This window comes from Camelus ferus, chromosome 32 (genome assembly GCF_009834535.1).
Source record: "Camelus ferus isolate YT-003-E chromosome 32, BCGSAC_Cfer_1.0, whole genome shotgun sequence".
NCBI lineage: Eukaryota > Metazoa > Chordata > Mammalia > Artiodactyla > Camelidae > Camelus > Camelus ferus.
Window position 1 is genome coordinate 17,748,209 of NC_045727.1, and position 13,879 is coordinate 17,762,087.

General features: G+C 51.0%; 1 protein-coding gene across 2 annotated transcripts in view; it reads left to right on the forward strand.

The window, feature by feature from the left end:
- Positions 1-9,381, forward strand: part of WSCD2 (WSC domain containing 2) — a 46,820-nt gene extending 37,439 nt beyond the window's left edge. For both annotated transcript variants that reach the window (XM_014551909.2, XM_032471334.1), the window contains 2 exons: positions 727-927; positions 7,279-9,381. In XM_014551909.2, the coding sequence (XP_014407395.2) occupies positions 727-927; positions 7,279-7,631 (554 nt within the window). In that variant the 3' untranslated portion in view covers positions 7,632-9,381. The remainder of the gene's footprint in view (positions 1-726; positions 928-7,278) is intronic.
- Positions 9,382-13,879: the final 4,498 nt, after the last annotated feature.

Sequence of the window (13,879 nt, forward strand, 5' to 3'; positions counted from 1 at the left end):
CTCAGACTCCAGGTATAATGAGCTCTTTGCAGTTCAAAAACACCTCAGTCCCTGCTCAGTAACTTGGGCAAGTTACTTGATCTCTCTGGGACTCAGTTTCCTCATCTATAAAATAAAACCCTCATAGGATTATTGAAAGGACCGATCAGCTCCAGACTGCAGGTTGGACCCACATCTGTTCCATGTGTCTCTCGTCATCGGGGACCAGCAGCCTTCTGGGGCATGTCCTTCTCACAGGGGTGGCAGAGACACACAAGAGTGAACAGCAACTTGGGGTGCCCCTTGGGACTTTGGCAGAGACCCATTTCTGCCCTCGATCCACTGGCCATAGCAAGTCAGTTGGCCCAACATTAATGGGGTGGGGCTGCAGGATCCCCCAAAAAGGAACCCTCCAGCGCATCACCTGTCAGGCCCTCTTCATGGCACCTCAGCCTGGATACTCCCCTTCCACAGCATTAACCATGGCAGTGATTTTTATATTCATTTGCATCACTCTTTGAAAAACCTGACTCTCAAAAACAGACCCATGGATGTTTCTGCAAACCATTTTATACCCAGCTCCCAGCACAGTGCCTGGCACATAGGAGGTGCTTAGTAAATATGCGAGTGAATGAGTGAACGAACCAACGTATGAGGATTCCCGAGGTGGCCTGGGAGGGGGGTCAGTGGAGCTCTTGTCTTCCCCGGCTCACTGCCACGTTCCCTGCCCACCCTGGTTGTGGGAAGGGTTTAAAGGTGAGCGAGACCACTGGCGCAGCGGGAGGACCATCTGCATCAAGACACACGAGAGTGGCCAGAAGGAGATCGAGGCCTTCGATGCGGCCATCCTGCTCATCCGGAATCCCTACAAGGCCCTCATGGCGGAGTTCAACCGCAAGTACGGCGGACACATCGGCTTTGCCAGTCATGCCCACTGGAAGGGCGAAGGTACAGCCCGGGAGCTGGTTCAGGGGGCAGTGCGAGGGGCCCGTGTGTCTCCTGCTGGGAACCCAGGTCCTGCTTATGGCTGAGGAGGTGTGCGTCGCACACGCCGCCGCGCCCACCAGCATCACCCGGTGTGAGCCAGGCTGTTGTCACGGCACGGTGGTTAACGGCGCGGGCTCTGGAGCAAGGCTCCCTGGGTTCACATCCCAGCTCCACCACTTCCTGGAAAACCTCCTTCACCTCCCTGAACTTAAACTGGCCTGTCTATAAAGTGGCGGGAATAAAATCTAAGAACTTAAGAATTTAACCCTTTAAAAACACTCAGTAAACAGGGTTTGTTATGAAAACCCTCCTTCTGTAATTGACATGGGAGATCAGGTTCAAGATCCTTTTCCTGGGAATCAGGAGACCCGAGTCCAGCCTAAGGTCAGTGGCTGAGCAGCCATGAGGTTACCTATGAGCTCCTAAGGGCTCAGGTATAGAGCATCATTTCAAGCACTGAACTTCATTAAGATGATCCGAGTTTGATGTTCATCTCTGGTGCTTAGTAGATGACATTTGGAAGAAGGTCTCGGTGCAGGAGAGCAGCGGCCCACGGTAGCCGGGAGAGCTTTGACGTCAGACCCAACCTCTGCCATCTTGAGTACCTTTAACCCCCTCAAAGTCCCACATCAGTTAGCACCCATATCTCCATTACCGTAATGAGAGTCACATCCCTGAGTGTTTTTAAACCTCCACAATTAACCCTCTTTTATGGATGGGGCAAGCTAAGTTCAGGGAGGTGAAGGCACTTTTCCAGGAAGTGGGGGGGCAGGGGTTCGAACCCAGGGGGTCTTGCTCCTGAGCCCACGCCCTTAACCACTGAGTTAGGACAATGAATTAGACAAAACGCCAGTGCCTACAAATCTCCCAGCTCAGAGCCGCTGACACCCAGTAGGTGCTCTGTAAACGTGAGCTCTCTCTACCTCATCCAATCTGCTGCAGTCAGGTGGCTACAGCCTCAAGCCCCAGGAGTGTTTCCCACTCCTCCAAACCCTCCCCTTGACTCCCAGCTTCTCCAGCCCCTCTCCAGAGAGAACCAGAGCTCAGCAGGATGACGTTAATTCAGCCATCCACCAACCGCACCGTCAACACCAGTGTCATTGATTAAAACCCTTGAGCCTGCCTGACCAGCTGTGCCCTGGGTTCCCAGTTTGCTCAAGGGCCCTGTCAGTCCCTCACGCTGCGTTGCCCCTTCTCTCAGTAAGGGAGTGGCAGCTTGGACAGGTAGTGACATTTGTTCCTTAGTTCTTGGGGATAAAGAGGCCTCTGAATTATTTATTTGTAGAACAATAAAAAATCAAAGCCATCATTGGAAAGATACATGCACCCCAATATTCATAGCAGCACTATTTACAATAGCCAAGACATAGAAACAACCTAAATGTCCATCAACAGATGAATCAGTAAAGAAATTATGGTATATCTATACAATGGACTACTACTCGGCCATAAAAAAGAATGAAATAATGCCATTTGCAGCAACATGGATGGACCCAGAGATGATCATATTAAGTGAAGTAAGTCAAACAGAGAAAGACAAATATCATACGATATCACTTATATGTGGAGTCTAAAATAAAATGATCCAAATGCTATTTACAAATCAAAAACAGACTCATGGACATAGAAAACAAACTATGGTATAGCTGAATCACTTTGCTGTACCTGAAACTAACATTGTAAATCAACTATACATCGATAAAAAAAAATTTGTTTTTTAATGAATGCTATTGAGGGCCAGGCTGCGAAATCTGCAGGTGCAAATGGCAGGATCCTGTTCTGGGAGCAGAAGCTCTGCTTGTCAAGCCAGAAAGGACCTGGGACATCATGGAACCCAGTGGTCCTCAGCCCTGGCAGGAATATGGGAAAATCCCAGTGCCTGGGCTGCAGGCCGGACCATTACTGGGGTGAAGTCTGGGCATCAGAACGTTTTTAAGCAGTATGCAGGCAGGACTGAGAACCACTGATTCATTCTCTGTTTATTAATGGGGAAACTGAGGCCCAAAGAGAGGCAGGGATCTGCCAGGGTCACTCGGGCACATAATGGCAGGACTAGAACCCCGGCTCCACCTCCAGGCATCCTACTGCCCCAAGTAAAAAGGGAGGGAACTCACTTGGGAAGCACATACGGGACCAGGCACTTAGCATTCATCGTCTCATTTAAATCTTCTAATTACCCAAGGAAGTGAGAAAGGCTGCCGTAATCACTGGTAGCATGTCGTTTCACAGGTGAGAGAAAACCATCGCAGGAAGGGAGCAAGTCATGTGGCCAAGGCCCCAGGGGTTGGCTGAGCTGAGATTCCAACCCAGGCATGAGCCACCAGGCTCTTTCTTACCTTGGGATGTTGCTGATCTTCCGGTGCCTTCATAGGTTCCCCTCTCCTGGCATCACCCCTTGTTTCAGGTGCAGACAAGTTCCTAATTCCCAGGAGTCATCTTGCCTCTTCTTCCTTATTCAAGACAGCTAGGAATGATGGGAGGGGTCAGGAGGCGGCAGGGGATGGGAGAGGTTTCAGGACACCCGTCTCGTACTGGGGGTCTGGGGTCTCCTCATTAGGCTGGGGTGGGAGGAGGAGCCTTCTCCTGGGGCCCCTTCCCAGGCCTGAGCCAAGTCTTCACAGTGCTCTGCCTGAGAGCCTCCCCCAGAGAACCCAATCCCCGGAGGTGCCCTCCCAACCCGTTCCTCTCATTTGCCTTGACGTCTGGACCCTAAGTGCACTTGAGTTTGAGACCTTTGCTTTAGGGGCCCTGCTCCAGCTGCATGAGTATTACCTGGGAATTAATTAGAAACGCAGGTTCTCAGGGCCCCAGGCCAGGCTTCCTGGATCAGAATCTGCATTGTAACCCAACATTCTCAAGAAGCTGTGCGTGCCCTTTAAGGCTTGAGAATCTCAGTTTTACGATGCCCTCGGCCTAGATTGTGAGGGTCACCCCCACCTAAGAGCAGAGGTCATCCCCCAGCTGAGCGTGCCCACCCCACCCTGCCTGGGTCCCCCTCCCAGTTACAGCTGGCTCAAGGCTCCTCCTGCAACCCCCCTCACCCCCCCACCCACCCCACCCCTGGCTTTTGGTTCCATAACGTTAGTTTTACGATCTCCCTGGATTGGATCCAAAGCAAAGTTTTATGTGATATGATTACACAAGGTGAATTGTCCTGGATCTGTTTAATGAAACGGAGACTGTGTTTAATGATTCCTTGGGGAATTAAATACAGTTAAGCTATTAATCAGGTCCCCGTCCCTCCCGTTGCCAAGAAGATGAAGCGGAGAATGGCCAGCCCATGTCCTGCCAGATCCATGTGTGTGACAGTTCCGGTGGAACCAGCCCTCATTACCAGTGGTCCATGGCTTAGTGTACCTTTATTACCCAATTTGAAGGCAGCCATCAATTACTGGGAATCCTGGGCTAATTGAGCATTTTTGGTTTTCATTTTTGTTCTTTCCAATGAAGTCATTTGGAAGCTTCAAAGGAGGCATCTTTGCTATCGGAGGGGGTTGGGGAGGCGGCAGATACCTGCTGCTGCAAAATGATGGGGCACGTGGGGTGTCTCAGATGTTGGGGACCAACACCAAGCAGAATCCTGACAGCAGCCAACATTTATTGAGCACTTCACGTGTCCCAGGCCCGGTGCCAGGGTCTGTAGTTCTTACTCTATTGTATCTGCATAGCCTGAGGTCTTAGCACGGTTGCCATGGTGCAGATGGGTAAACTGAGACTCAGGGAGATCACCTGACTTCCCCAAGGTCACACAGCTCCTATGGAGAAGAGCTGGGTTTTGAACCCTGGCAGTGTGACTCCAAAGTCATCTGTGAACAGACCCTATGTCTTAGACAACATCTGAAAGTGAAGTGAGTGATGCTGGACCAGGATCTGGATCGAGACGTGTTGGAGCTGATCAAATCAAGTGCTCTTAAAGGGTTTGCCGGGAGGGTGGGAGCCAGGCTCAGTCTGGGATAGACATAGGTGCGAATCCCACCCTGGGAGCCCACTGTGTGGCCCTGGGCAAGTGGCTTCACATCTCTGAGCCTCCTTTGTTCCTGTGTGTAAAATGGGGCCAGTCATTCCTACTCTCTGAGATAATGCATGCCTGAGTGCCCGGCACAGCCCTGACACACAGCAGGTGCTCGGAACATTCCCATCCCGGGGAGGTCTGCAATCAACAAAGGTGCCATGTCGTTTCCATCCCACCTGCATCCAAGGCCAGGGACACCATCTGGGGGACCCAGACCATCATGCAGACAGACCTTTCCTTTTGCTTGAAGACCACCCTCCAGGAACCTCATGAGATGGTCAGAAGTGGCCAAGACTGTCAATCCAGATCTATGTGTTCCTGGGTGACCGAGTGCCACCTGAACCTCTGCCGTGTTGTCCTGAATCACCAGGGATGCTGTGAGGTGACTCAGGAGTGGGGAAATTCTAAGGAAACATTTTTTAAAAAGTGAAACTGGCTGTACACGTGCTAGATTTTTTCTAATCACTCAGACACATCTGGTCTTAACCCATTATAACAGTACGGGCCCAATTAGCTAGATACATTGTAAATAATATATTTTAAGGGTAAAAAATATCTTTGTCATCGGCATAAATATCTCCCAAGCAGCCATGGTGTTCCAGGGGGCACTGGGGGAGCAGGAGCCTCGCCATGGATTCTGATGTGCTCTGCGAAGAGAGAGGAGCCCTTTGTCACAACGCAACTTGGCAGTTGGGAATTTCAATTTAGTTCAACAACCATTTATTGAGCCCCTGCTGGGCGTAAGGCAGTGGGAGATAGTAGGGGTGAGGCTGCTGGTGCCTGGGAAAGATCAGAGCCTGGAATCAGGCAGGCCTGGTCTAGATGATGCTTTCCAGCTGTGTGACCTTGGGCAAGTCACTTCATCTCTCTGAGCCTCAGTTTCCTCACTAGTGACAAATGAATAGTAGTCTTTTCCTTTCAGGGTAGTCCTTAGGATTCAATGAGATAATGGGTATCCATCACCCAGTGATGGATGAAGATTCAGTTATTAAGAACCATCTGGGCTTCTCAACCCAGCCTGGGAGACTCACTGACCCTCGTTCAGTAAATAAACCCCTCCAGAGGATGCGGGGTGGTGCTGCCCCTGTGAGAAGCAGTGGTTTGGCTTCAGGGTTTCAGGGTGCCGGCCCTGTGATTCTCCGGCTGGGGCTCAGAATGAAGGCTGCAAATCCCTTTCTCTGTTCCTAACATCCCCCAGGACCTCCCTCTGCTTCTCCTTTATCAGATTTCAACAGCTCCCTAGCCAGGCTGGCTGTCACTTTGAGGTCTTCTCCAGGGCTCCTTGGTGAATTTCCCACATTCTGTGGTAGCCTGTCTTTCAAGTCAAGAGATCCCAAACACATTCTCCCAGTCTCAGTGACAATCCTGTCACTTTCCCATGGCAAGATGACAAAGAGCAAAAAGAAACAGTATGTGATACTTCAATAAAACGCAGAGAGAGAAAGCTAGACTAGAAAGACGTAACGTTGACAACGTAAATAACCCAGCTTAAACTATGCCCTCAGCCCACACTCTCTTGGGGGGACAGACAACATGTGTTAGGGGTGCAGAGGGGCTATGAAGCCCAGAGGAGGCACCTGTCTGAGCTTGGGAGTCAGGGAAGACAATATCTCACCTGAGAACAGAATAATCACAATAATAACAATAGCCAACATTTACTGAGCACCTACTGGCTACAGAGCACCACACTAAAAACTGTATCTACTTTTTCCACTTCTCTGTACAAAGGCCTTATTATTATCCTGTGAGAAGATACTATTACTACACAAAATAACTATTCCTACACAGGCTGACTGGGTAGTTAAAAGCCCAGACTTTGAAGCCAGACTCTTTGGTTTTAAATCCGGCTTTGCCAGTTATTAGCTGTGTGACCTTGAGCAAGTTACTTAACCTCTCTGTGCCTCAGTTCCCTCTTCTGGTAAATGAAGAAGATGATGATGCCTGCCTCACAGGGCTGTTGTGAGGAATAAGTGAATTAATAGCTATATTAATATATCACATTGCATATTAAGATCAATATATATTAAAATATAAAAATAAGAGAAATAAAGATTTATATATAAGTCTGTGCCTGGCATGTAATAAGCACCAGACAAATGTTATTGTTGTCCCCAAAGAGAGGGAAGAGCTAAGAGCATGCCAGGCGGGAGCAGCAGCCCTGAGGTGGGAGGGAGCAGGTGAGTTTGGCTGTCCGAGGAGTTAACGGGGTGGCTATCGCTGTGAGCGACAACGACCACCCCTGCCAGCGCCCTCTGACCTGCTTCCTCCCTCTGATCCCGCCCTGCCTCCTCTCCCCGCAGAGTGGCCTGAGTTTGTGAGGAATTACGCCCCGTGGTGGGCCACTCACACGCTGGACTGGCTCAAGTTCGGCAAAAAGGTGCTGGTGGTGCACTTCGAGGACCTGAAGCAGGACCTCTTCGTCCAGCTGGGCCGGATGGTCAGCCTGCTGGGCGTGGCCGTCAGGGAGGACCGGCTGCTGTGCGTGGAGAGCCAGAAGGACGGCAACTTCAAGCGCTCGGGGCTCCGGAAGCTGGAGTACGACCCCTACACGGCGGACATGCAGAAGACCATCTCTGCCTACATCAAGATGGTGGACGCGGCCCTCAGAGGGAGGAACCTCACGGGCGTTCCGGATGCCTACTACCCTAGATGATGGGTCAGAGGTGGGGGGTGGCTGGGAGCCCAGGCCAAGCAGGCCCTGGGGACCCCGGACCCCTGGGGACCCCCACCCATCAGTCCTCTCTGGTTTGGGGACAACCCCCTTGGCTGCTGTTGGCCCTCAATGAGTTTCCTGCGTGACAAAGGAGGTTCAAGGGAAGAGATTGTGCAGGCACTTCCCACCTACTCATATTCGCCCCCCCACCTTGGAGATGGAGCGGGCAACTAGTCCCCAGCCACTTGGACCCTTCTCTGTCTCCCGTGTCCCTGCCCCCAACCACTCTGGCTCCACTTGTGGGAAGGCAGGCTCATGGCTGTCCTGGAGACATGGGTGTCCCATCACAGGTGTTGAGGACCCTGGCCCAGGAGCTGACAGGAATGATGTAGAAAAAGTGGCCCCAGACTCTCTTCCCTCCTGGACTGAGTGTTTATATCTTCCCCTCCTCCTCCCGACCCAGGAAGCACTGGCACCAAGGTTCATCCAGGCCACTTCTGCCTAAAGAAGGACTGCCGGATGTGTCTCTGTGGCCTTAGGCTTCTGACATTCTGGGGGAGCGTGGGGAGGCAATGGTGCTCAGTGTAGGATAACTGGCACCACCACGCGGGGTCACTGGCACTCCCAAGGCCACCCCTAGGTCACACCGCTCCTGAGAAGCAATCTGATTGCCTGTCCAGTCCTGTCTGGAGCTGGCACTCTGCCCTTATCCACCCCCACCATGTCTGGGAGGTGACCCACTCCCAGGGCTCCTCAAGCATCAGCACGGATCTCACTGGGATGACCACCTGGCACGTGCAGAACCTGAGAGCCCCGGTAACACACCTCTCCATCGTGGGGTCCAACACATTGATCTGACACTGCCCTTCTGACCCCTACCCATGGGTCCTTTGCTATCCAGCAGAGAGAGCAAGAGTGCTCCAAATCAGGTGGAACCATGACCAAAAGACACCCCTACCTTCCCAGGCCATCGACTTCCCTTTGATGGTAGTCCAATGGGGCCGGCTTCCCTTGGGGGTCCTTTAAGGAATGGGTGAATGCGATGGTTCCTCATGTCCATACAAACGCTGCTTTTTTGAGGCTGAGACATCAAACCAAAGGATTCCCAAGGACCTGAGTCAGAGATCATTTATCTTCGGAAGCATTGATCCAGGATCCCACTGTCTCCCCCCACAACCTTGGGTACCAGTGTTTTCACATCAGGCTCACACCTGCACACCTGCTCCATCCCCCACCTTGTAGATGCAAAAGCCATAGGTCACAGCTCTCTGCTATTCTGTCTGGAGCAGCCCCCACCCCAAGCAGCCACCCCCTGAGGCTTTGGGGTGCAGGTGAATGCTCGTTCCCAAATAGCCAAGAGACTATGGAGAAGGCAAGTGTAAAGAAATATATTTTTTTAAGAGGAATATGACTAATACATTCCACCCCCTCGGAACCTGGTCATGCAAGGAGAAGGGCCTAGGGGTTGGACCCAGGTTCCCTCATCTGTAGGATCTGGGCCACCCCAGGGCCCAGCCAGGGGGCTCTGAATGTATTTTGTACTGTGTTCCTTTCCCCCAGGCAAATTTCTAGTCTTTCACAAAACAGTAGAGGGCTTAGCCTCCCCTCCCTCTTAGGGGTCAGCTCTCTCTGGGAGACTCTTGGTCCAAGACCTGGGCCAGTTCTTTGCTGGTGTTCACCTCAGGCCACCAGCCTTTGTCTGAAGATTCCTCAGGTCAACACCATCATTAAAAGCAAGTTTTGTTGAAAAGCAGGTTTTGTGGCTAATTCCACCCCGTTGTAGAATGTTGTGTAAGGCAGGGTCACAAATGAGCTATTTTTCTGGTGTGCGTGTGTTTGTATGCAAGAGAGAATGTTCTGGGTGCATAATTGCTTTGGGTCAGTGTGACTCCAAATGCCTATGAAGAATTTTGTGTCTTGGTGCGTAAAATCGTCTGCCTTTGTGTTCAGCTGCTCCTCTGTCGTGAGACTGCACCCCCCAAGTTGGCGTGATGACCGCCCCATGTCCAACGTGTCTGTGTGGGTTCCCGTGTGTGGAATTGTGCGTGCAGAGGAGGAAGTGGCCGGTGTGTGCAAACCCCCGCATGAGAAGGTGCCTGACTATTACGGAAGGATGGATGTCTTCGACATATGCCTTTGACCTTGGTAATTACGTGTGCGTGTGTGTGCATGTGTGTGTGTATGAGGGAGACTCTGGATGGGTGGTGCTATGCACGTGATGTGCAGAAGAGGAGCTGGTGAGGATACCAGGGGACAGAAGGATGGGAGGCAAAGGGGTTGTCAGGGGCAAGGTCCTGCAGGGACCCATCGCCTCCAAGAGATCTTCTTCCCTTCTTCCTCCTCTCTTGCATTGGTTTGTTTTTCTCTCCATTCTGCCCAACCCCTTCTCACTGTTTTTTCTTTATACTGCCTCCTGCTCTCAATTTCCCTCTTTGTGGTCTCTTTTATTTCCTCCAGCTGCTCATTAAACCTCTTTGCTTTGTTGTCTTTCTCCTCTCTCTCTCTCTCTCTCTCCACCATCCCTGAATCTCTCTCTCTCTCATTTCATCATTGTCTCTTGATTTCTGCTTCTCTTTGTGCAGGCATCTCTCTATCTCTGCCTCTTAATCTCTTGTCTCTCTGCCTGTCTCTTGCTCCCTCCCTCCCTTCCTCTCCACCCCCCGTTGTCCTCTCCCCCCTCCTCATCTTCCTGGAGAGTGGGGGCGACTCAGTGGGATCCAGACACAGTGAGACAAATGCTACCCAATCCGGTAACCAAGGAAGTGGTTTCCTTAGCAACAGAATCCTCAGGCACGCGCTCCACTGCCCCGTCCCTTAGCTGTTACAGTAAGTACCGAGAGGGCGGTTGGCAAAGCCTGGAGACAGGGAAGTCGGTAAGGACACTGCTATAGTGATCCTCTTGAGAGGGGACAGTGGTCAGGGGACAGTGGTCAGGGACCAGCTCCATGCCTGGCACTTTGGTGACACTCAAAAATATGGGACATAGAGAGGCTGCGGGCTCAGAGACAGGCATACAGAGTGGAGACAGCTGGGGAGGAACCCACAGGCTTGGTAACAGACTGGATGTGGGGGAAGGAAGGCGAAGAGGCATCAAGATTGTGTCTGTGCATCTCCAGAAGGGGTCCTTTGAGATGGAGAACATGGGGCAGAGGAGCAGAGGAGGGAGGGAGAAAATGATAAACTGACATAGCTCCCTGTCCCCAAGAGTTCACCACCTACACGGGGGGAGGAGACGTGGAAGCAGACACAGAACTATCTCACTCAGTGCTCCCTACTAACTGGCGACCAGGAACCCGGGAGTAAAATCACATCCTGGAGGGTGGTGGGAGGCTCTGAGACGGTCAGTGATTTGATTGCATGGCTCGGAAGTTGGAGGCGACACTTGGATTCGAACCTGGAAACGATCCAGAGCCTGTCTGGAAGATGCAAGACAGAAGAGCGTAGAGACAGAGAGAGAGGCAGAGAAAGAGACCGAGAGAGAGAGGAAAAACAGAGGAAGAGAGATTTAAATCATGGATTTGGCACTTTTTTCCTACTGAGAAAACAAAAATGTGTTCAATTTTAGAGAAATGAGAAAGGGGAGGGAGGAAACAAAAGCGCCCTCCAGGATGATATAAATAACTGTCCCCAGAGAAGATGCCCATCACGATGCAATCACTCCCAGGGAGACGAATTGTGTCCCCCGTCTAGGTTGGTATTTAAATGACTCAGAGTGGGTGATGGGGTCGAAGGGCAGGAAGTTGATCAACACGGAAACCTCGCTTGGCTTTCCCCCAAATGTAGTAAAGCGTGCAGGCGAGGAGAGCTGTAAATCTGGGCGATGATAATATCTGTCCCCGCGAAAGCAACATGTTTATTTATCATGTTTGCACGTTTACTATTTCCCCTCAAATTTACAGTCTGCAATCTGCCGGCACGCAGGGGGAGAAACATGGAAATGAGAGCAAACTGGCAGATCGTCAAGGAGGGAAGAAATGATGAAATATTTATCCCCTCCGTCCACACCCTCCCACCCCACCCCTCCACACACACACGCACACGCACACGCACACGCACACGCACGCACACACGCCGGCTGCCTTAAATCTACTTTCAAACAAAGGTGGTGATTTACCCGAGAGGACCATACGGCTCTATTTCAGGCCTCTGACAGCTAATTGAAATGAACAGTCATTATAGAATGGAATGTGCCACAACAAAATGATTTCTGTGTCTTCTGGAGTCACTTACTAAACAATGACAGGAAAATGAACTGTCTGCCAGCAGTGAGAGAGGGGGTCGATCTTAGTGGGGGCAAGACTTGTGTGTGTCCTGCTGTCGGGGACGAGAGGGACAGGGAGGCAATTTAGGGGCCAGATTCTCTTCCAAGACCTGAGTTAGGCGCCCAGCCCATAATCATGGTCACCTTATCCCAGACCTTCTGAGTCAGGTTTCTCAAAAGATGGAGGATGAGAAGGACCTGGTGGGCTCGCCGGGTGGCAAGGCTGTATTTATTTTTGCCTTGTGATAATTACCAGCCCTAATCTAGGTGCCGCGAGGACAGAAGTGTTCAAAGGATCATCCTTCTCATCCATACGTACAAGTCTTTTCGTGTATTATGATCTGTATCTCTGTGCAGTGCCTGGCACACAGCAGGTGCAACGGAAATCCTTGTTGATTTTCTGAATAAGCGAACCGAGGAGTATTAAAGGATATTCAGAGGGGAAAAAAAAACCCGCAAGTCATCAGCCAAATCAGGCCTGAGTTATTCCCTTCGGTGCCCTGAATTTTATCTCCAGCAATACTGAATTGTTTTTCCATCCTTCCACTCTCTGCCTGAACCCCCAAAGCCCATCATACTGGCTCTCAAGAGCCCATTGTGAACATCTCTCCTCAAATTCACATTCAGGGACATCACATCGGTAGCTTGAAACTGACCATGGTGAGGATATTTACACCACGGTAATTGGCAACGGCTACAAATCAGGCGAGCGGTTGGGTTTGTTCTGTTTTGTTTTATCTCGAGAGAGAGCCAGATGTTAAGCATTTACCAGCACACTACTGCCCAGCACACACAGGCACACACATGCTATTTCTGGTGTTTCCCATGGCCTTATTCGTACTGTCCCCTCCACCTGGAAAGCCTCCTTTAGACTCAGCTCAGACTCTTCCTCTTCCAGGCACCTCCCCTGACCACAAAGACCAAATTTGGCTCCTCCTCTAATCTTGTCAAACACAGCTCCGGAAGTGGCCAACGCTGTGATCTCTTCAGTAATCTGGTGCGTGTGACTCCCTCTTACCAGGGCTCGAGGTCTGTTAGGGCAGAAACCATTTACCTCTGGATTTCCACACACTTCCTGACCCAGACTAGCTGATGAGCAAGTGTTGACCCAATGAAAGAATGACCACAACAATTACATTTAATACCATCCACCAGCCTCACAACAATCACACACTTTGGGGTGAATGGATCCACCCGCTCAGATAATGGCCAAGAAGACAGAGGAATGAGAAGCTACTCACAGAGCTGACAGGAGCTAATATTTATTGAGCACTAATTAAATGCAGGGCATTGTGCCAGGTGCTTCCCATGTGTAACGTTGTTGAATCGTCACCAGAACTCTGGGAGACAGGGATCCTTTGTCTCCCCATTTTACAGTGAGGGAAACCAAGGTTCAGAGAGGTTAAGTAATTTGCCTAATGTCACACAGCTGGGAACTGATGGAACTGGGCTTTGAATTCAGGCAGTCTAGCTTCAGGGTCCATATACGTAACCACGATGCTGCATCCTAGGGCGAAAACAAGCCCAGAGCCAAGAAGGAAGGGGTGGGTCTGGCAAGGCAACCCAGAGGAGATTACTGCAGCAGGAGGTGGAGAGAAGAAAACAAGTTGTGCGAAGGATTGGCCTTTCTGGGGCTGACGACCCATGGGGTGAAGAGGAGGGAACCATAAGGCCACCACTTGTGAAGCAGGCTGGGAGCTGCTGCTCCAGACAACTTTGGGTTCTTAGTGGCAAGGTTGGTTTATAGGTTCCCATGGCAACGCCCAAGTGATACTTTTACTCCACAGCTCAGTGATTCTCTAGAAAATCTTTCCTCCTCTCTCTCACTACCACTCCTCCCAGCCAATAGTGGCAAGGTTACAGCTCCTTCCCCAGGACACACTGTGCTGGAGAAGACAAAATGGCCCAAGACCCTTTCATAATGATGATGGAGGAAGGAAATTTGAGTGGAGGGCAGAAGAAACGAGAAAGAGGGGCTTAAAACCTC